Source organism: Lepidothrix coronata, unplaced genomic scaffold (genome assembly GCF_001604755.1).
Source record: "Lepidothrix coronata isolate B3197 unplaced genomic scaffold, Lepidothrix_coronata-1.0 Scaffold8, whole genome shotgun sequence".
NCBI classification, from domain to species: Eukaryota; Metazoa; Chordata; class Aves; order Passeriformes; family Pipridae; genus Lepidothrix; species Lepidothrix coronata.
Window position 1 is genome coordinate 5,320,220 of NW_016690188.1, and position 23,673 is coordinate 5,343,892.

The window sequence follows — 23,673 nt, forward strand, 5'->3', positions numbered from 1 at the left end:
AGAAAACAATTAAAAACACCGCTGGGATTTACCTACTCTGAAAATGCAGTTCTCATTTGTCTCTTGCAAAATAACTACCTTAAAAATAGGATCTTTTTTAAGAGTAAAGACATCCTAGAGAGTATACCTAGATCATCCCGTATCCCAATAGGACTTAAAGGTGAAAACACACCCAAAGCTAACACACAAAATACAGGTTATGGATATCAAAGACTAATTAAGAAAAAAAAATAGCATTAGAGAAACAACATTGGGGGGTGGGGGGAGGGAAGCAAAACACACAGAAAAAAAACAGATCTTGAGTCTAGTCAGCAAAGTCATCCATTGCAGTGCTACCCAGAAAGTGTGAGGTTGGGGGCGGGAGAGGAAGCACGTTTAGAGAATTAGTTTGTTTGGCAGACTGAAAACATTAAAATGCGTGTTTTCAACTGCAAAGACACAAGCGAGAAATGCTATGCATGTTCACTTTACTGGATGTCACATCTTGCCAGTCAGTTCAGTGGTTGTCACCATAGGACATCACATCCCCTAATTTCACTCTGTGGCATGGCAGTGGTCTGTTCCCTAGCTAAGCTGCAGCACTGAGACTCTGCAGTAACGTCATTACCTCAATTTTCTTTTCCACACGGAAAGCGATCAATATTTTATGATGAAAATTCCTGGCTCCCAGTCCTATAGCTCTGTACAGCAGCTCTTTGCAGCAGTTCACATACTGATGCTGTTTCTCATCCCCTGCCCACATGAAGGGCAGCTAAGTGTTATCTATTCCACATTTTTCAAAGATTTTAAGATTAGTTACTTGCACTTCCATTCCATGATGGGAAGCCATAAAACCTCCATATTGTCCAGACAGAAAACAACTCTAGCCCTGAGGAACAGTTAACATCACCTTACTTTTGGAGGTTCTGAGAACAAATACTCAGCAAAACCTTGTGTTTAGGTAGAACAGTTGCACAAATGAGAGTCCTCCAAACAAAATCCCAACTCTGCCACAAGCATTACAGGACATGAAGTGGCAAGCCAATGTCCTGGGAATGACTGCAGAAAGGGGTCACAAGCACAATCCCCAATAGCCACAAGAACACATCCTCCACACATGAGCATTTTCCATTCTGATCTGAAGAGCTTCTTGCTCTATGGAACTGATTGACTGTCACAGCTAAAGCAGCTGTGGGTGGGGAGAGAAGAAGAGCTGACTACACACATATGTGGAAGAGGGATCTTTTAGCCAACAGATCCTTATGTATCTGTTAAATATCTCTGAGCCTTGTTCATGCTACCGAGGTCACAACAGTGTAGCACTGTACATTCCATACTCTAAGCACAGTCAAGGATGTTTTCATCCTCAGCTATCCCTAGACTAATACTTTCCTATTATTGTTTTCAGGCATTGCTTCAGTTTAAGTCACCTGCGGGTTCTGCACACGTCAGACATACCTAGGGCTCCCAAGGGAACATGCACTTCGTATCAGTAAGATCACTCTTTTGCTGGCCAAACTCAATCCAGATCTTTAAATGGAGAAAACTGAAACATTATGAAATCTTTGCCCATCCAGCTGCATTTATACCAGCACAGACAACTATTATCCCTGACTAATTTCCCATCCTGACACGAAACAGTAACAAGTGGCTAATGTCAGCCAACCTTAAAAGGTCACCAGCTACTTGCTCAGCATTTAAAAGGATCTCAAATTTTTCGCAGAATATTGCTATGTCTTCTCCATACAGCCCAGTAATGCAGCAAATTTAGCCCTGACACAAGATTTCAGGAGCTTTTTTGTTGTTACTGCTGTTGTTTTCAAACAAAGGGTTCTCCAAGCAGAGATCATGCAACCTGAAGAAAATTATCAGCCAACACAGGGTCTTTTCAAATTCAAAACACTGTTTGCACTCACTTCTCAATCAAGTCTTTTGGCTAAATTTCCAGGCCATTACAAAGGGTATTAGAATTGTGACAGAGTGTTTTCCTCACATTTTTTAAATTAAAAAATTATGGAAAAGTAATTTGTGCAAACAGCATGAATCAAACACAGCAATGCTTATAGTTCTCAGTCTTTTCAGCCAGTTCAAAAAGAGTCAGTAGGCTTTCCATGGAGCCATGCTACCGAAGCCTCCTCAGCATTTAGCTTCTTTTCCTGCCACGCCCTCCACCTTACCCCTCTGCTTTTCTGCTCAGAAAAATACTCACAAAAATAACCAATGAAACCTCTGCATGTTGCAAGCTGGGGCATGAAGTCATGGAGAGGAATCTGGTCATATCAGGCAACTGTTTTCAGAAAAGGAACTGTACTCTTACACTTTTATTCAAGACCAAACTGTCTGTCTTCTATCATTGCCCACCACCCCAAATGCTCCTACAAAGCAGGTCAAGGACTGTATATAAAACTGTGATCAAGAAATTTCCTTCAGCAGCACCATGGCAAAAAAATGCTGCAAACAAGTCACATTTTGCAAGCCTGGGCTCCCTGCTCTTGATAAGGAGATAAACACCTACAGACCAATGGAACTGGGCCACAGAAACTAAAGTGAGAAGTTGAGCAGAGTTAGGCTGAACCCTAGGACTGGAGGGCAAGAGCTCATTAACAACGGGAACAACTTGGAAACAACTCGGTACTTCCTACCTGCCTTATTCCAAATCTCCCACGCCCAAGGAACTGATTAACTCTCATTTGGAAAGGCAAAAATCCCCGCAAGGCAGCAAATATGCTGGGGGAGGCACAAGTGAGGGAAAAAGAAAAAAAAAAAAAAAAAAAAAAAAAAAAGATGGCTGGAGCCTAGTGGCCTACATGCAGCTGAGATGAAGGTAGACCTTTTAATTTTCCTTCCATGGATTTTAACAGCAGCAAGAGCCAGGGCTTACTCAATTCGGATTCCTAAAAATAGCACTTGCCTAAGTAACCACACAGGACCACATGGGGCTCTATTTTCCTTAACTAGCTTTTGATCTAATGGAATTCTTCAGTTAAGTAAAAGAAGAAATGGGGTCTTTGTGGTGAAAGCACATGATCAGGAGTTAGGAGAACTGGCTTCTCCTCCAGACTGCTACGGATTTGTTGTTTAGTCTTTCGTGCAAAACAATGTAGCTCTTAAAGTACGCTTCTACCTCAGACCAAAACCTGTGACTGCATTTAAAAGCTGAAACATCCGTGCCAGCTTTGCTCCTTCCAGCATGCCAGCCAGCCATGCAGCCAGAGCTCAATGCTCTATCCATGAGCCAGACAAGGATCCAAACAATTAGCCTGGTTGCACTCCACACCTCATAGCTACACTGGCTGCAACAGGGCTGATGTTAAGAGAAGTTTTGGTACATCTCTATGCACTGCATTTATCTTTCTGCACAGTGTTGTAGCACTGTCCTTCGCACTTCTCGCCTCACACAGGAACTGAAAATAAACCTTCTTACAGATGCAAGCACAGTTCATTAAGCACTGGTAAGGTGTTTGTTTAGCACCCAAAGATGCTCAGATACCACAGCAAACCAACGCAGCTGAAGCACCCAACGCAAGGAGGCAGAGCAGCAGCTCAGCGAGGCTGGGAAGCGTGAGAGCAGAGCGGAAGCGACACATGCTGGTATTTCAAACAGTCAACAAGCAGCAAGTAACCTGGTAAGACCTCTGAGACCTTGACCAGGATAGACAGGCTCTGCCCTGCCAGAACCGGCTGCTTTCCTAAGTTTGCAGGACCCTACCTGCTTCGGACACCCAGGAGAGGGCTGCAAAGGGCTCACGGTTGAGATGCTTCCTCCCACCCTGTGACCTGCCAGCAGAGATTAACACTTTCCTCAAATGCTCCCTTCCACCCTCCCCAGCCACTTCGTGAGCTGCTACAGCTGAGGGGTCAGGAGATGGGATTCTCCACCAGAGCAGGTTTAGGCAGAAGAGACTGGACAGCAAAAGACAAGCTGACTGTAACAGCAAATTAACCCCTTCTCTGGCTGACAGGAAAGTGAGCCAAGCCTAGTACAAAAGGAGGAGACATTTCAGCAGCCACACTGCAGAGAAAGGGCATAACACATCTGACAATACATTTAAACAATGCAAAACATCCTTCCCAATGCCTGCAGCAAGTCAGCCCCTATCCTAAAGATCTAACACACTTGGGCCCAGAAGCCTTGCCAAGTTGTCAACATGGCCTTTGATATCAGAAAGCTTTGAAACCCCTGCCTTAAAGGCCAACACTTGTTTCTCCACCCTTATTTGAAATGCAAGATGCCTGAAAGCTATAGAACTATTTTAACACCGAACATGCAGGAGTCTACACTGCAGAGCGGACACGTTTGCTGGGAACTGCAGTTGGAAAACTAACAAGTCCCCTACTGCTACAATAACCGTAGCTGCGTAACGGAAGACATGCCAGGGATCGCAGGAAGCTCAAGCCTTCCAGCGCTTTCTGCAATCTCCATGGAGAGAGCGGGCCAAGGAGCACCTTGTTTAAACCCATGCTAAATGCCAGGATAGCAAGGGATGTGGGACAGGGCAGAAAAACTGCCACCTTTTTCCTTAAAAAAAAAAAAAAAGAAAACAACAACAAAAAAAAAACCAAACAACAAACAAGAAAGCTTAAATCAAGTTTTGAACCAAACTGAGGCCTTAAGAGTGTTTGTTTTCATTTGGGGAGGAGGGGAGAAGTCAGTAAAATGTTATTTCCCCACATGTCAACAGAAAACACGTGCATCCCACCCTGCAACTCAAACATTACAGCTTCATGCTTTTTCACCTAGATATAATCCATTCTCTTATTTTACTTCTATTTCTTTTCCAAGGGGTAATATCGATGTAGCTGTGATTTCCTAAAGTCAGAGGACATCCTCTTTGACCCCATGCTTTCTGAGTTTTTCCCCCTTGACTTCACAGCTGAACACACTGTATCCACAGCCATTCTTTGGACCCAGAAGGACTCCACAGCACATGAGATGCTAAGACCACATTATGTGCCACGAGCCACTCACTCCAACCATGACGGAACCACAAGGCCCCAGCCCTCAAATTTACAGCCACTCTGAACTCATGATTTCACTCCATACACAGCAGAACCATCCACTGACTTCTTAAAGTGCCCTTCTCCACAGACACATACAGAACAGGGCAGCACGTGTTTCAGGAGGAGTCTGGTCTTCACACTTTGGAACAGTAATTTAGGAGCTGTAAAACAAGCACTAAGGCTGGTTTGATCCAGCCTTTTACAAGCTTTACATTTCACACTGATGTTATCAGCTAGTAAATCATACACACTGCAAGCAGAAGAATTTTTTTTATGTTTTTCCTATATGCGTTCCTCACAACTGAGTGTTCCGGATACATTAATTGTTTTCTGTCAGTCATCTTTCCAATCAAGATCTGCTCCTTCCTTCCTTCCTAGTTTGCCAGTATGTTACACAAAATTTAGTTGCTGACATGTTCCAACAGGGACAGGAGGAATGATCAGTAGAGATTAAAGCATGCCATGCATCAGCCAACTTCTGAAACAACTGACAAAAGAAATGCAAAACATCTTGAAAGGAGAGATTTACAGAGATGGTAGCTCTCTTGTGATGGTTGGCCCCAAAATCATCACCATTTCTGTCAGTTGTCAAAAGTGTTTTATGGTTTCATTTAAAAGACTAGCAATTGATCCCCAAACACACACAAAAGAAGAGTCCACAAATGCTACAAATATCTACATTTTATTAATTCAAATCAAAGCAAGACCAATTACTTCTTATAGGATTGTCTTTAATGTCTACTAAATAGCACTACAGGAGCTCTATTCCAGGTTACACAGGGGCAGGATCATCGATACAAGTAACATGAAGACAAAGTTGATTGTGCCCTTATGGATCACTTTCATTAACACGAACATCTAAGCTGTTCTGCAGTCCTTAGGCATTTATCAAGGACTCAGAATCAAGAGCTTTTCTGGTTATAAACATCTTGGTATAGAGTGTGCTATTTTAAGAGACCAGCACCTATCACACAACTCCAGATGAACAGTAAAGAAACCATCCACTCAATCCACACAGTAGCTAGTGGTAGGTTTTGTTTTTAAATAAAGATGCTACTGATTGTACATCATCAAGAAGTCAAGTTGCAAGGCATTAACTAGCATGCTCTCATCTCATTTTCCCACCAGCAACAGGATTCTCAGATCCAAGTTTTATTGCTCAATAGCCACAGCTTCTGCCAAAAATCACAAGGGAGCCAGGGGGAGGGGATGGCAAATATGAAATGGGACAACAGCTGTCAAGGTAATTTGATAGCAGCGATGGCTTCTTGAACCAGTGGACACTCTTGAGAATGTGAGCCAAGGCCTCCAGGCATCCACAGAAAAGCCAAGTAAGATAAAGAGCTCGGTGAGAGAGCTGATACAGATGTCTGAGACAGAGGAAAGAACAAAGGCCATCTAACTTCTAAGAACTTCAGTTTTCCAAACAAAAAAAAATTTCAGAGCAAGTGTCCAAATGAACCCTCCCAGCCATGAAGACAAATCATCTTTTGTTTGAAAAATGTTTGCAAGTTTTCCCAGTACTCTTTCCAAAAACATCTCAATACTACAACATCCAAACAGAAAAGAGGAGTGAAGAATGAGCTGACAGATTAAAAGATCAAGTCAATAACCTTCTACAGATTCAAATCTAGCTCAACTTCCACTACCAAGCAGTCACCTGCATTATGAGGCTCACATAAATTAAACTTAACGACAAGTCAATCCCTAATAGACCAATGTCCACAGTCAAAAGTTTTCTTGTATCCATAACACAGAAAATATCCAAAGGAAAGACTTATCACTGGAAACCCTGAAAACTTCCATGCTTTTAGTTTAATTGCTCCACCAAATGAACCATCTCTTCAACAATGAGTCATATCCTTTGGTGGAACAGTAAGAAAACTCCTTTGCTTGTGTCTATGTGGCACCTGTTTTGGTAACATAAGAGGGATTACTGAGACATGCCAAAAACACAGGCAAGGACAAACTGCAAGTCAGGAGCGTGTTAGTTGTGACAGGAACAGCAGAGGGAGGTCAAATACTTTAATGATTATTCCCATCAGTAGATTTTACTCTTTTTAGGATAGTTTTCATTTTCTTTATTTTATGCTTTAAACTTCTCCCATGCACAGAACAAGTGGAGTTCTCTCACTTTCCCTCTCTTTACAGGGCTTCTGGATTCTGCTCAACCACCTCCAATACCCAGGCTTGTCTCAGCAATCTCACAGGAGTTTGTAATAGCTGGAAGAAAAAAGAAAAAGAGAAGCAAACAGAAATGCTCATAGCTTTGTTCTGCATTACTGTCACCTGCTACAGATGTGTGATGTACTAAGAAACATGATCACTGCCAAAAATGCATTTACGGGTACATAAATCATGTATGGGTACATATCAATTGTTTCTTCATGCTGAAGCCAGCATTTTGACAGACACCAATGCAGCCAGTCATTTATGTTAAAAATAGCTTATTCTGACAGGGAAAATAAGAAACACATGACAACTGGCCTTCAAAATTTAGTATCAAAATTAAAATCAGACCTAGCTTAATGTTCCATTTTCTCTAATAAGATCTTCAAACATCATACTCAAGCACAGCAATCACTGGCTTATTCAATTGTGGCTGCAGATTTCTCCACAAGCATTGCAGCTCCCTTACTTGGCCCTGGAGGGACAGTCTACTACTATTTTTGTAAGCACTTACTAAAATCCCCTCATTCAACACAGGAGCTTTTGCCTTAAGTGCTGGTCCTGTAGAGCAGACATGAGACCTGGGAAGAGGAGGGTGGCTTCTGCAGGCCTCCTGACCCTCACAGTGCAGATAAAGAGAATCCACAGAATGACTGCCTCGAAGCCAAACAGGTTTAACAGCCCTTCACCATCTCTGAGGCAAAAGGCAATTTGCTTGGTATGTCACAGATAAAACGTGCCTGTGTTGAGGCGAGGGTAATGAGACATCTACCCCATGCCACTTGAAAAGGTTAACAACTCAAAGGTTGCAACACTCCCAATATCCTCCTTACAGTCTGCAAAGGCTGCCCTGCCTAGTCCTACCATCACTCCCTTTGGCTCCTTGTTCCAACACAAAGGGATTAAAAATTAAGGAAAAATAATTTAATCTAAAACTAGAAATCTCCTTTTATCACTTCTGGTAGCAACTTTTCCAATGAGACCTCCGAATCTTTACTGAAGAATACCATTCATTCACCTTTTCATTCAGTCAGTCATGGCAAGAAGAATGAACTAGTCCCTTGTCCACCCCTTCCCTGCGCAAGCCTAACCCCTGGGAGAGGGATGAGAAAACAAATCATGCCTTCGCTGTCCCAGTCACATCCATTTTCTGAATGGGACAAGCAGGAAAATTCTCAGCTCTTCCATACTGTTCCTATCTCCCATGTCAAAGAAAACAATAAAGAGCCAAGATGGAGCTAGACAAGTCATTATGATCACAAGGGCACAACTTCATGCTAGCAGAAGTGGTGCCCTGGATCATGAGTCAATGCTGACATTCTGCAGTAACAGACACTTTAATCAGACATCAGTCATTAACGGAAGCATCAAGAGACATAGTGATAATAGTATCATCAGGGCACAGGTTCTGTGACAATTCTGTGTGTCACAGAGGCAAGTCCAGCCTAGAGCCTGATGTGCACAGGCACCAAAGCAGTGGCACAACTCAGTCTCTGCCAATACACTCAAAAAATGCAGGACAGACTGAGTGGCATACACACACTGCACCACCTTAGAGCAGGGTTAGACTGTCCCACGGACAAACCTTGCAAACCCCCTTAACTGTTGACAAATAGAAGGCTCGTGGGTCGAGCTATCCCCATATCACATCACCACACATGGAATAAGGGAAAGAGCCCAACTAAGCCAATCTTTTCATCCGAAATGAATGGGATTCACCAATAGTGAAAACAGACTTGATTTGTGTCGCTGCATTCCTCTTAGCCAGTTTGCTTAAGGCTCCTTGGAATGGATTGCAATGAAGAACACTGAAGTGTTACCCTCTGGTGTACATGACCTGTTCGTGGTGTAAGAGCAACCTTCCAGTGGCACCAGAAATAAGAGCTCAGGACTTTCTGGTTCATGGGAGAGCCAAGGTATTTAATTATACTTTGGTTACCACGTTGTCACTGACATGAAAAAAGGACAGCTACCCGCATATCCCTTGAGAGTGGGAATTTAAGCACTAACAGCTATGCCACTAAAGACTTGCTTACTAGATTTTCAGCCCAGAAAAACAGAAAAATATTTAGTACATAATTAATCCTAAACTGGACATTACCTTAAAACCATTTGAAAACAAATGTCAAGCAGCACAGGATAAAAGGGTAAATGGCATCTCTGACACCATAAGGAAAAAACAACAGATTAAAACCCTCTGCGTCAGCAAGAGGTTAGAAAGCACTCAACAATGAACTTTACAGCAGCAATTTTAGTAGCCATAAAGCTTCACAGAACAGAGCATTAACCATGTACCATTCACCTCAGCTGCGTCTCCGCACACTTGCCTAGTAGAATGGCCTCATCTTATCTGTTGCCACTGTCTCCTAGACTCTCTCTGGTTTTCCCCACCTTCTGCCAACAAACAGTGCCAGGAGAACTACACATTGATCTGAAAAAGGAGAATGAAAATGCTAAATAAAGCCAAGGAACTCAGGGCAAGAGAAACAAAATCTGAGTCACTGGAAGGATTGTCAGTTTAAAGAAAGTTGCAATCAACTTGCAAGGAAGCTGTTAGATGAACATTAAACCAAACTGCTATTATAGAACCTAAATTACAGTTGAAAAGCTGAAACATACCAGCTCCCAGAAAACCTTTCAGTTGATACATGGAAACGGGACAAAAACAAGTCCGCATTATAGAGCAAAGTAATTGAAGCACAAGGAGAAGGCATCACAGTCAACTGCAACACTGGACAGCTCTAGGAAATCCAAAAGATAAACCCCAACACTTTATCCTTGCCCAGCTCTCAATTCACTTGAAGCAGTTATGCCCTTGATTTCCTTGGGTCACTTTTCCATAAAAAATACAGGAATAGGAAAATTAAGTCTCCTATATGCTTTAAACTCAGTTTTACAAGGTTAAAAAAAAAAATCTGTTCCTATCTGCAAGGATTTTTTCATCTAGTCATATCTTCAGGGTTTATGTCCCAATCATCCTCAAAGCTACAGAAAACACAGAGAGATGAGAATTCCTTTTGTTAGAATTATTCACAAGCATTACCACAGTGAGAGTTCTTGCTCCCAGAAACAGCATACTGTCTCTAACTATGGGAGTACATGTTTAATCACAGTACACACTCATTCTTTGTCACGACTACTAACTGCAGCTCTGGAGAGGATAGTTATGATAACCTCATTTGTTGAAAGAGGTTTAAAGTACTTCATTCCCTCCTAAATATTCTCTCTAAAAACTGGCAGGACATTGCTGTTCTAGTGTTTTTCAAAGGAAATAGATGCAGACCCAGATACCGCCCAAATCCCCAAACCTACCAGCATCCTCATGGTAGCTCTTCACTCAGCATCCTCCTTTAAACCTTTCAAACACTGCTCAAGGCACTCAGCTCTTTCTTCTGATCAGGAGGTAGATGTAAGCAGAAAGCAGGGTACCTGGAAGCAGCCTCCAATACTTCCAAGCGTGTTTTCATCTAGGGATTAATTGGATAGTGGGAACAATGGCAAACTACAGAGCATCATCAATATAAGATGGGGAAGTAAGAGACATTTTCTTAATTTCTCTACGCTATGCTTGGATTAAGATAGTCCACAGAGTTATTAGTTCCAGGATGGCTCCATGTCTATTTGAAAAAAAGAGCGCACTGATCTCTCTGCAAAGCCAAATAGTTTAAATGAAACACCATCAGGGATACAGCTAGACAACTTCCCCTTTTCTGAATATTTTCCTTGGAAGTTTTTGGTTGGAGCCTGTGCATTGCATAGGGTTGAGAGGGCTATTACTCTTGGAAGCTATACTCTCAAATTCTTTCCTTTACTGGAAGATGTGAGGTTGATGATTTGCAAAGAAGAAATGTATTAAAGCCTCTTACCACTGGACCATGTTCAAACAGCAGGCAAGAAGCAAGTTTATACATGGTTTTCAGGCCAGTAATCAGAAATGAAAATGACCTCGACACTCAAATGTATGCGTGTCTTCACTCCACCCCACACGCTTCCACAGTGTCTCTCTCATAATAAAATAAAGCTTGTTCAAAGATTACAGCAAAAACTGGAAAATTCAAAACAGCTGCTCTGGAAAGAAAAAAAAAAAACACTAACAGAATAGAGCCATTGACATCACAGCTCTCCTGGAAGACCTCTCATCCTATGCACAGCAAGCATGCCCGTGCAGAGAGAAGAGATTGGGATTCCCATCTGTGGTGCATCACACAGTACAGGGAAACCTTCATCCCCACCCTTAACCCCAAGGGCATTGAAGAAAGCAGGAAAAAAGAAAGCTACTCTATTTGCTTGCATGTTGGCTCTACAAATGCACTCAGAGGTTCAACCCTATGACTGGCATCGAGCAACAGATTGCTGTAGTTCTTGGAGACTGCATCTAATAGGTAATTAAGTTTTTTCACTGCCCCAGCTGCCTTCCTCAAGCTCTAACCTCAGGGCATTCCCACACTGGAAGCTTCACCCCCCACCAAGACTGCCTACAGGGTGAACTGTGCAACTTCTCCATTTCCAGGATCTCCTTGGGAGCCTTCAGATAACACAAGCTGAATTAAACCAGTAAGATGCTAAATTAAACTAGTAAGCTACTGGTAAAGAGTTTCACATTAGTGGTTGTAAAACCCCTCTGGGCCTTTCTCAAATGAACAGAAAGACCTACAAAACTGTCAGTCCTGATTATGATAGAGAGGCTGGCTTCATCATATGGAAAGGGAAGAGAGCGTTAAGCATGCTGTGATCTCTGCAAGGATCACGGGAAAACACAAATACACTACTACAGAAGGAAAAAAACCCTGGCTTTCCTCTACATATGATACTAGTAAGTCTCCCATTTTCCTTGCAAGTGAGCACTCAAACTTTTAATAGCTGGCATTGAGTCTGAAGTACACTGTACAGTATTTTTATTAAGAGAGAAAAGACAGTGATTTTGACTTCTCTGGGAAATCCCATGCACATAGCACAAGCAATTCTTCAACATTAAGAAAAGAAAAAATACTCCGTGAGCAGTGTGAAGTTCTTGAAATTAGAGGTTTTGAAATTAGTGTTTTCAAGCCCAACCATTCCAGAAGGCTCCAGGCAAGGATATAAAAACTATTCCCCGTGAGGGTAAGGAACCAGCACACAACAAGACCAGATTGCTCCCATACCTCTACAACCATGTAGTTCATAGTAAGCTACTCACAGGCCCACTGCCCTAGCTTCCAGTGAGGCATCTCTTGTTCCTCTCCTCTGCTGAAGGAAGAGGAAGACCTAGGCAGCAAGTCTTCAAGGTATCTTGAGAGATGCTCCTTCCCTCACTCCCCACACACTGTGTCAAAACACTACAATAAGAGCTGAAAGTCAAAAAGCTTTATCTGTTCACACACCTCAGTTACACAGCAAGGGGAAAAAAACCACACAAATTCACACAGCAAAACATATCACCTAATTTATCTATCTTGTACCAGAAACTTAGTGATGTCCCTTGTAGTTCAAGTTAGAGTTACTGATTAACTCTAATTCACAATTTCAGCCTACCTTAAACAGTATAAAATTTAACTGAAGCCTCTTTACTAGATGCCCTGTAATATCAACTGAAGGTCCATGTCTGCACTTGTTGTGTATGGGAATTGTAACTGTGAGAGCTGTGCTTGCTTCCAATGGAAAGATGTCCCAGGCAAGATAGGAAGAACTAAGCCTGCAACTTGCCTAAAACCCACAGACACACCTACTTTCAATGCCAGATTGTAAATTTTTATCAAGAACAAGTTCACACCAGCAGATTTTCTTCCTTTTGGTAGGAATCTAGAAATAGCTGACAAGCAATTCACAAGCAGTAAAACCCAGCAACTGATCGTCCTTGTCCTCACATAACTGCTGCATGGAAAGTGGTCCTACAGGCTCCCTTTCAGCCAAGGGCTGCCCTTTGAACACCCCAGTGCAAAGGGTAGGCAGGACAATCTTCTGAAATACGGAGGTGGAGTCCTGGAAAGCAACCAGAAATGGCAAGATCCTTCTTAAAATTGTTTGCTGGCAGCAGAGTATCCAACTAAGGCAGAATTAGCATTTCTGTTGCCCTAATTTCCCATGAACAAATGATGAAAATAAAGCCTTGTCCACCTCCACAAAGATCAACTGTCACAAATGGCTCTATCATATCAGTATAAAAGATTATATCACTGTAAAAAACCTCACTATTAAAAACCCCCAACTTTCATTCACACTTGCTGTGGGAAAGAACCTCAAAGTAGCAGAAGCCTGGTCCTGATGGCACAGTTCACCCCGCAGAAAGCAATGTTACAAAACCACCTTCATTTGAAGAGTAGATCCTTTTAGGGCTGACAGCAAAAGAATAGTGCGATCCCAACAGAAAGCACTACAGAAAACATAACTATACAGTCCTTCTGCACTAAAAGTATGTGCTCATCTCATCTTCCAGCCCCTGTACCTTTGGCTGGAGCAAAGCTCTTGCTTGGTTAATTAATAACTGCAGCAGAGTTGTGTTAACTTGTAAAGTGTTACGGCCTCCACAATCATGAGGTTTCAGCTCCCAGATTCACAGTCATCACACTGTCCTCCAAAGTATTCCTTGATGAGAAGGGCTGTTGCACCATAAACACTGAAATTATTATACCAAACAATTTTCAAGCAAAATGCTTCAATATAAAGAGACAGAATTAAGTCTCAACCACACAAGCTTTCTTAGTTTGAGGTTTCTGTTTAATGGGGCTGGGATATTTTATGACAAGTTGTTTACAAGTTACTTTTCTAGTATTCTTTTACTGGTCCTCTCAAGCAGATATTATCACCAGTAGGTGAAGAGCAAGTCTGACTCACATCTTTAAATCACAAAAATAACCACAAACACCCATGTAAGAATCCCAATTTCCAACATGCCAGCCAATCCAGACAATGAAACATCTCTGGCATTACAGGTTGTGTACTACAACAACACAGTCCTCAAAGGCAGACAGCCCATATGGTGTCCCATAGGTGCATGGAAGTGTGGAAAATCCTGAAAGTTATTCAGTGAAGACTGTCTGTCTACCAAAACTCTGGAAGACATCCTGGTAATTTTAACAGAAAACACAAGAACATGGGCTCAAAGGTCCCCAAGGGCCCCTACTTAAAACTCTCCAAAGTGTAAAGCTACTACAGACAAAGCCACAAATAGGGAAGAAAGCACTTTTGAGTAAAGGAGGACAAAAAAGGAAAGAGTTAATGGAGACAATTTTTAAGGAATCAAAGCCTCTTCGTTATTGGGAAGCAGGAATGGAAAGATAAGCTGAGCTGATCACTATGTTGAGCACATCTGGTACGTGCAACTCCAGTGGCAAGCCAAAAGAGTATTCAGTTCCTCTCCAAGCATGATGGATCTCACTGCCATCTCTTCTTCTGATATTGCAACTTTGTGTTTCAAGTTGGAGTGTCAGATAGGGACCTGATTCTTCAAAGTCCACTTTGTGAAAGATACTGTATGGTTGCATGTCCTGGAGTCATATTAGTGGGTTTTTTGTTGGGGTTTAGTTTTGGCTTTTTTAAGAAGCTATAGGAAATCTTTCTATAGACTTCAGTTCCTCTGCCTCAACTCATGACTGTTGCAGAATGAGAACTTCCTTACTCCATAGCTATTTAAAACACCAAAGGAACACCTCACCTGTTCCAGGCCATCCATTTCTCTTCCCTACATCTACCTCTCTTTAAGATCACTTACACTGAGGTGACTAGGTCATCTCTTCCCCTCATAGCTCTTTAATCAGCTTTACTTTTCATGCCCTTCTCACAGATGCTTCCTGTACCATCACACTTAGCCCTAGTTTATTCCCAGCATAGCTTCTTCTACCAGCAACTATTGGGCCATGCTGGTTTCTTGGTAAAGGGAAAAGGTAGATTCCACCAGAAGGTGGTTAATGACAGATTTATGCATCTCATTTATATGATTATACATTGGTGAAAAATGAAAAAAATCTCATCACTTGATAGTCTTGAAATGACTCAGTGACCTTGGCAGGAACCAGAATGGATCAACCACCTGATCTGGACTGTTAGCCATGTGCTGTGGGCTGTAGCTCATTAGCACCAAGTATTTACACTCTTATTTGTATCTAGTAGGCTGTATTTCAGGACCTTGACAAATCAACAAGAATGCCAGGTCACACTCACCAGGGTATGGTTCAGGGTACTAGAGCACTCTCTGTTGTTACAAGCTTCATTAGTGAAATTGGAAGGGACTCAATACTAGAAGTGCAATTGGTCTACCTAGACTGGCAATTGCACCACAGCTCTGTAGAGGCATATAAGCTAATGAAAAAGTGAGCTCTTGTTAAGTATTACTGAAAAAAAGCACAGCTGGATGGTGTATAGACTCAGTCAACACACTGCTTGGCCACTGCTTTCATTCTCTGCCTACTTCATGGTGACTAGCAGCTGTAAGACTGACTTATCACGCTTACTATTAAGCACCCATTGCTAAGTGTTTAGAAGAGGTGAAGTAGTGAGACTTCGACTTCTCCAGGTCTTAATTCCTGTGCACTAGAATGTCTGCCATCCAAGTGAGCAAGACAAAATCTGACACCAATCAAAACCAGGAGATGAGCAGATCTTATCAGTCTAGTGGCACTGATGCTCCAAGTTAAGTGGCTTAGTAACCCCCACAATGCTCCCACTCACTGTAATGATTCCTTCAATAAAAAAGGGAGGGGACTTGGGCTCACAACATACATGAAGTGTGAGGTGGCTCACTCCCTCATTTCCTAAATTACCAGCTAGAGTGATACCACAGCCTGACAAAACAAAACCTACCTTTGGATGGCTTCATACAGAAGTGACAATCAGAAATCTGCCTTTAGATCCACCTCTGCCACCAGCACTCCACAGCTACTGACAGGAGACACCCACTGTTGGTGTTTGTCTATGTGCAAGAGCTGACAAAGGTTCAGTGTTGATTACACAACGCTCACAGAAAGAAATAAGCATCTAGGGCTATTTAATAAAGACAGTATCTTTAGTTCCAGAACTTCCTGAATCGCAGCCTGATGAGATCGGTAAGCTTCCGTGGGGGACAAAATAAATTGGCTCTTTTCTAATACTTTTTCTAAGCAGCCCCAGCCATTGTCAGACACAAACTACTGCTAAGGATTCGCTGTCATTGTCCTTACACCCTCAGAGTCAACTAAAGTTCACTGAGAAAGTGTTCTGCTCCTCAGAACCTCATGTTGGCAGAGAAAAAATTAAAAAAAAAAAAAAAATTCAGGATTTTGGAAGAACACTACAACAGTTAAACTACCTGATCATTTTCCTGTGCTACTGACTCTGCTCAGTAGTTGGCATTATGCCTCTCAATTCTATTCTACACCAAAACTGGCCGTGAAATGCTGTTGGCTGCACAGCCCAACCTGAAGTTGACATCTGTGCCTATTACAGATAACCTTTACAGACACAGAGAAAGCAGACAGGAGCATGGGTCACTTGTGGTGGAATTCACTCCCATCAGCTTCAGTGCAGGCAAGCATTTGCTAACTTAGCATACAAAGGAGGAAAAGGCAACTTCTTGTGCTTGTTGACAAGAGTTACGAACAATCAGCTGAAAAGCAATAAACTAATCATATCCAACACAGGAGTCAGGCTCAAACCTCTACTGCCCAACCCATTTAATTCACTTACTCCTCTCCTTGCCAGCCACCCAAACCACACATTTCTACTCATAAAAGCAGAATGGGGCCTCCAGCTGGGCTCCCCACCCAGACAAGGGTGAAGGAGCACTGCTGCTCTCCAAGTAGCATCTCTACTCCTGGTCCCCGAAAGAAGTTCACAGCAGAGAGTCCAGGAAGAACTGGAGCTGTTCCCCAATGCATTCCCCTTGACACCTCTCCCTCAGCATACCAGCAGGAGGGCTGCCTGCAGTAACCCACATCCGCTCCTCTCCAGTGGAACGAGCGCGCATCCCCCCAGGAGCTCTGCAAGGCCAGCAAAGCTCTTGGCAGCGCAGTACCTGCGGGTGCTGCGCTGTCACACAGCCAAGAAACAGTTTGTCACGAGGCAACCCCCACCCCCACATGCAATTTTTGTTCAGGGAACAAATCTGCAGGCATAGCATACTAAGACTTCTGTTTCTTGGTGGCAAATTCCTTCCCACCTACCATTCCCACACTCTCTTCACACAGAAGAAGTCTCCACACTGGACCTCCTCAACACCCTTCCCTTTATATAAATTTCCCCAAAAGGATCAGAGAAGGTGCCTTTTATTAGCCAAGCAGCCTTGAAAATGATATTGTTTTCCAAGAAAAAGTTTTATGTGCCTTTCATAATCCAGAAAGGATTTATGTAGTTTCATCCAGTTTCTCGTAATGTTGCAGTTACAGGATTACATGGAAAAAAAGGCCCAGGAGACAGACAACCTGCTAGATAAACTAAAAAGTGAGCATTCAGACTTATTAAATGAAAGTTATTTGGGGAAGATTGGACTCAGATTCAGCAGGATGAGAATTCATAAAACTTAAAAGGAACCAGGAAAGAAGCCACCTACAAACCTGGATTAAAGTTGCACCAGAAAGATAAGTGACCTAATAACAAAAAAAACCCCCTCAGACCAAGTGACCTAATAACAGAAAAAAAACCCTCAGACCAACAATAGTAATGAAGAACGATGGATCCTTGGGATATCAATTACTTGCTGTCCTACCTGCTTCCAAAAAGAGGTTCTATATGCTCAAAAGAGGAGTAAGTAGGTCTAGGTATTCTTCTCTGCACCCCCAAATGTAAGAGGTTTATGTTTCAGGCTGCTGGAGCTTGGTTTTCTTTGGAGGGAGAAGAGCAACTAGAAAAAAAATGGACATTTTTCTCCTATGTCCACACTAAATATAGCCAAACATACCACTAGTAAAAGCAGACAATATAAGACCAACAGAACACGAAGAGAATGTCATCAAGCTAAATCTGATAATGTTTTTAGGAAAGAAGAATCTTTTAAGGTCCAGTTGGCAACGATTTTAATAAGAAATACAGGAATTTTCTCAAGGCTGCCATGTGATTCAGAAAACAAGAGCTCAGAACTGCTGCCCACAGTTATTGTGATTTCTTTGCAACAGGTTATTAAGCTCTGATCTGTGGTATAAAATAATAGTGGAGACAGATATAAATAAGATCAAAACATATGACTCAAAGTCCCCAGATAAAAAGGACTCCAATTGAAAAACTGCTGTCCTCCAAAGCCATCCAGGGCACCAGGAACACAGATATACAATGGCTTGCAGAAAGTGGGCCAATCTTGAAATATTAGTATTACAGCATAAGGCTTTTCAAGCTGAATTTTTGTAGCTCTAGCAGGCAGGAAGCTAGAAATAGAATGCTTTGGATTCAGGATCACACCTGCAGAGATCTGTCTGTGAAAAACACCAAGAGCAAGTGCCAGAGAGCATTTGAGCAGAGACCTAAGAAAATTGCCAAAAAGGAATAAAAAAAAAAAAAAAAACAACAACAAAAACAACTCCACACACTTGTCAATAAGAAAAAAAGAGATCAGTGGAGACAGTTCACTAGCTTCTTTCCAAAAATGACTTTGTGGCTCTTTCGCTCCCTGCTGCAGATTAGGAGCCAGGACACAAATCAATCCTGGAACAGGTAACTCCTTGCTTCCCTTTACAGCAATGTCCAGCATCAGATTAACTGGGAGTGAACTTATTTCAAATGAAATAAGTGCTCTGCACTGAGCAAAGTCAGGTAGGTAATTTCTTAGGCCAGTATAAAGAGTACCTTACACTTCCTTGCGCTAAATTTGAATGATTGAATTCAAGTAAGTTAAGCATAAGCACTCAGTCTGCTCAACTTGCAGGCAAGTGGATTTGACAGCACTAGTAGAGATTTAAGGTCTGTTCTTAGAATAGAAAATTGCACCTATTTCCAAAGTTATTTATTTTTTTGCAAGTACACCATCCTTTTTAGAAGAGAAGCGTTATCTGTAGACTGCTTCAGAAATCATGTTTATTCACACTTGGAGATTAGAGCAGCAAGGGAGTGGAAAGTGCTGCAGCTCTCTCTTAAAATTAAGTCTCTTGCTTGGCAGCACAGAAGTGAAACAGATACCTATTTTCCAATTGTGGTCAAAGAACTTTAATAATAGGGTCCACCACCAAATCCTCCAGCTGTTCAGCCTATGCACCAAAACAAGTACAGAACTACCCATCTCCTCTTCCACAACAGCGTAACGATCTATATCTTGCCATGCCTGGCTTTTAATCTCCTCCTTGTAAGCCTCCATTTCATATTTAGGTTAAGAATGTTTTGCTTCTGCCTAAAAAGTGAGTTTCAAAAACCCCACCTACCCAGCTAACTACAAAACTTCTAAAAAAAAAAAATCATCCTCTTCCTTTAAACCAATTCAACTAAACAGCACTATCAGACGAGCTGCCCAAAAAAGACACACACATGAGTTTTGAAGCAAGCCAGCTGTCGTGGGAGGTCAACATGATGGGAAGGGAATGACTGTAAACTGTAACCTTATTTAATTTCAACACCCTACCGGAGAGTAACAGGCAATTTGATTCTCACCCTTAATTCGTACATTCTCATGGGAATTTGGCAAGGTTGCTCTGAAGAAGAGAGTTGGAAGAGCTCTTGCAAAAGACACCATGCTATGCCAGATCAAGCGAACTATCAGTTATTTACATTCATTTCAAAGGACACAAAGGAAACCATTTATTTCCACTATCTCTGCACTTTTTAAAGAGAAACCGGTTAGGACAGAGCTGGTCCTAACACAGGGCTTGCCCATACAGACCAACCAGCATAGCTATTCTGGAGTAAACATTCAAGTATGCTCAAACTAGCCTGAATTAACACACACATTAGGAAGTCACCCTAAACTTGTGCTACTGGGATGTTTCCTAGTGCAGGCAAGAAAAGCTCTCTGCCTACATGGGAAATTGATCCGTGGTCTGCACCTCCCAAGCCACCCAGAATTTTTAAGAAGCCTATTTTAAGCACCATTTTCAGGAACTGTAAGGAGGCATATTTGGCTTAGCCGCACTTGCAGGATTAAAACGCACACCTAATTCTCCCAGCTGGTAAATAAAAGGACTGCTAGGCTAACACACAGCAGTGCATTCCAACCTTTCAAACAGGGGAAATAAATCGATCAGCTTAACGTTCATTTCTTCAGACACACTGATGCAAACAGAACTGGAAAAAAACACGTCTCACTACTGGTTAAGAATCCCATCATGCTACCTGGAGTCTGAACAACGGGGGCTGGGGGGGAAGAACCACCCTTCGCCTGCACATGCAGCAAAATCCATCTTAACCAGCCAGCAGTTAAAGTGACATCACTGCGTTTCCCACATCCCAGCTGCAGATCCTGCAGTGCAGAAACCACAGCTGAGGGAGGCTCTCCCTCAGCTCCAAAACCAAGTAAGATTTCCTCATCACTACACAGAAGCCAAAAGACAAAGATAACCACTGCTGCACCGGTCAATAAAAAGCAAGAGTATGTTCACTTTCTATCCATGAGGATGAAATAAAGATGAGGTAACCCCCCTAAACGAATTAAGCAGGAAAAGGGAGATCAAATGCCTTGCCCTCAAAGTTTAGCGTGTGGACAAAAACAGCACCCGAAATTTACGTGGTAATTTGAACTTATTATCTAGAAAGACCATTCACCAAGGTAACTTTTGCAGCTGATAAAAGCTGAAATCAAATATTCCTCATTAGATCTCCCCTCTCAGGCAAATCATCCCCCAGGGACTGAGCTGCTCCTGGTACTTTGATCAGATCTCCCCAGGTATGAACAGTCCAGTGGCACTCCAAATATCCTTCAGTTTTCCAGCACAGGAGTCCACACATCCAAACTTGAAATTTCACTTAACCACTACTTTGAAAGCTCTTTCCTGCACAAGCCATACACCATTATTATTTGGCTTGCAGAGAGGAACAGATTTAAAAAGGGAAACAAAAAACCTCTTTTCCTTTCTCATAAGCAAGAGCTTCTACAAGAATTAAGATGCATTTGTCAAATGAACACCTCCCATAATTCAGATAAGGTAAGGACAGAAAGCCTCGGTCCTATTCTGATGTAACCAATACACAAGCTACACCAAAGAGGCAGAAAGGGTCATGTCTCTGCTGAGCCTCTGGTCCTGAAGCAGAGGGAAGCATGGGAAAAAAAGCACTGTATTTCTGAAGTGCAGCACCAACAGGTGCTTTCGAATGTATTTTAAGACCCTGAAACAACTCATGAGTTAGAATATCAAACGTCAATCAAAATAACTGGAACACAAGCAGAGAGCCAAGGTCGGCCGGCTGAGCCTATGAATGGCGCTAACACGTCTTGTTTATCTCAGCACGTGTGCACGCACTAACTAAGCCTGGAAGACACCCGAGCAGCCCACCCGCTCCTCCCCGTCAGGCCAGCTGAAAAAGCACGGAGAAGACACAGCCAAGTAATGGGCGCGGATTCCCGGCAGCGGTTCTCACTATAATGGACAGATGAGTGGAAAAAACAAGAAAGAAAACAACCTTGCTTGGCACCATGCCCACACACACATCCCAGTGCAGTGGGGGAAAAGAGGCCGGGGGCACATACCAGCCGTGTATCAGCTTTCTGGCCCAGAGGACAAGCAGATCTGGCAGATGCCTAAATACCGGCCACTCCGTGTCCTGAATGCATCTTCCCACACCCCTCTACAAGCGGGAACCCCAGAGGCTCCTCTGCAGAGCTCCCTTGCTGCAAGAAGGTAGATGCTGACAGCCACCAAGCAGCACCTCCCCACCGCACCCCCGCCACAGGCACAAGCCCACCTTTCTTGAACTCCTCCAGCATAGCATCGAGCTTGGTGTCGTTGAACACAAAGTGCAGAGGATGGTTGTAGAAGCGGGTGATGGTCTTTAGTGGCGTGCAGTCATCGGGGTCCACAAAAGCCAAGTCCTTAACAAAGAGCAAGTCCACGATGTTGGAGCGGTCACCCTCGAAAACGGGGATGCGGGTGTAACCGCTCTCCATGATCTCAGACATAGTGTTGAAGTCGAGCACAGCCTCGGCAGCAATCATAAAACAGTCTCGGAGGGGAGTCATCACATCCTCCACAGTCTTAGTGCGCAGTTCCAGGGCTCCTTGGATAATGTTGAGCTCCTCCTTGACTAGATCGTTATAAGGGTCGGTGACCCGCAGCATCTCCAACAACTTCTCACGGTTATAGACCGTGCCGATCTCCTGGCCCAGGACACAGTCCAGCAACTTGCTGACGGGGTAGGAGGCCGGGAAGGTCATCATCATGAAAAACTTGGTGAGGAAGATGGTGTTGGCGCCCACGGCCAGGCCGTGCCGAGAGCAAATTGCCTGCGGCACGATCTCGCCGAAGATGACGATACCGATGGTGGAGACCACCACGGCCACCAGCCCAGAGCCGGCAATGTCATCCAGCAGGATGGTAAGTGTGGTATTGACCAGGACATTGCCGAGCAGGAGGGAGCACAGCAGGTAGTTGCCCTGACGCCGCACAGGCTCGATGCGCTTGGCATAGTTCTTTTCTTTGTCTGTGCCACAATTCTGCACGATGCGCAACTCCATGGGGTCCAGGGCCATCAGGCCCAGGTTGAGGCCACTGAACATGCCCGAGAGGCACAGGAGGAGAGAGATGAAAATGACTTGCAGCCAGAAGGGCAGCAAGAACTTCTTCTCCTCACCCACGATCATCTTGGTGTCCTCGCCGTCGTGGTAGATCCAGGTGGTCTCACCCCAGGGCGGGGGTCCCGCCGGCCCCTCGGCCCCTGCCAGCCCCCCGGGAGCGCCGGGCCCCAGGGCGGCGGCGGCGGCGGCAGGGGGGGCCGAGACGGAGGTGCACAGGTAGTAGGACTTGCTCTTCTCCGTCTTGCGCAGGGGCTTGATCTCGATCTCGATGATGCCCGAGGTGCGGCGGTTGAGCACGATGTGCGGCAGGATGATGATGTCCGAGGTGCGGATGCCGCAGCGCTGCGGGGCCCCGCCGCCGCTCGCCGCCACGCCGCCGGCCCCGCCGGCGCCGCGCCCCGCCGGCCCCGCCGCCGCCTGCCCGCCCGGCTGCCGCTCTTGCTCCGTGAAGGCGATGCGCGACCACGTCTCGTTGTTGATGTTCTGCCCGTAGACCCGCAGCTTCACCCGCGTCCGCTCGCTCACCCGCAGCGCGCCCCCCTCCATGAAGGAGACGTCGTCCGTGTCCTCCAGCCGCAGGCCGATGATCACCGTCTCCTCCGCCGCCGGCGGGGGCACGACGGCGGCGGGCGGCGCGGCGGCGGCAGCGGCGGCGGCCGGGGGCCGCCGGCCCAGGCAGCCGCCGAGCAGCAGCAGCAGCAGCAGCACCCGCGCCCCCCGGCCGCCCCCCGCCATGTTCCCACCGGGCAGCGCGGCCATCTTTAGTCAGGGCTCGGCGCCGCCGCGGCCCCGCATCGCCGTGCGGCGCCTGCGGCGTGCCCCGGCTCTCCCGGCGGCGGCGGTGGCGGGCGCGGCGGCGGCGGGCGAGGCGCGGGCTCTGCTGCCCGCGGGACCCGACGGGCGGCGACTGCCGGGCCGGGCCGACCAGCGCC

The 23,673-nt window shown here is 44.4% G+C and overlaps 1 protein-coding gene and 1 long non-coding RNA gene across 2 annotated transcripts in view; both read right to left on the reverse strand.

Moving 5' to 3' along the window:
• CNNM2 (cyclin and CBS domain divalent metal cation transport mediator 2) overlaps positions 1-23,500 on the reverse strand; it is a 120,170-nt gene extending 96,670 nt beyond the window's left edge. The window contains exon 1 of the mRNA XM_017804009.1: positions 21,913-23,500. Coding sequence (XP_017659498.1) covers positions 21,913-23,500 — 1,588 coding nt within the window. The remainder of the gene's footprint in view (positions 1-21,912) is intronic.
• Positions 5,649-9,556, reverse strand: LOC108492090. The gene is made up of 2 exons (XR_001873003.1): positions 9,452-9,556; positions 5,649-7,203 (listed from the first exon to the last, which is right to left on the reverse strand). It is a non-coding gene; the product is annotated as an uncharacterized LOC108492090 (long non-coding RNA).
• Positions 23,501-23,673: the final 173 nt, after the last annotated feature.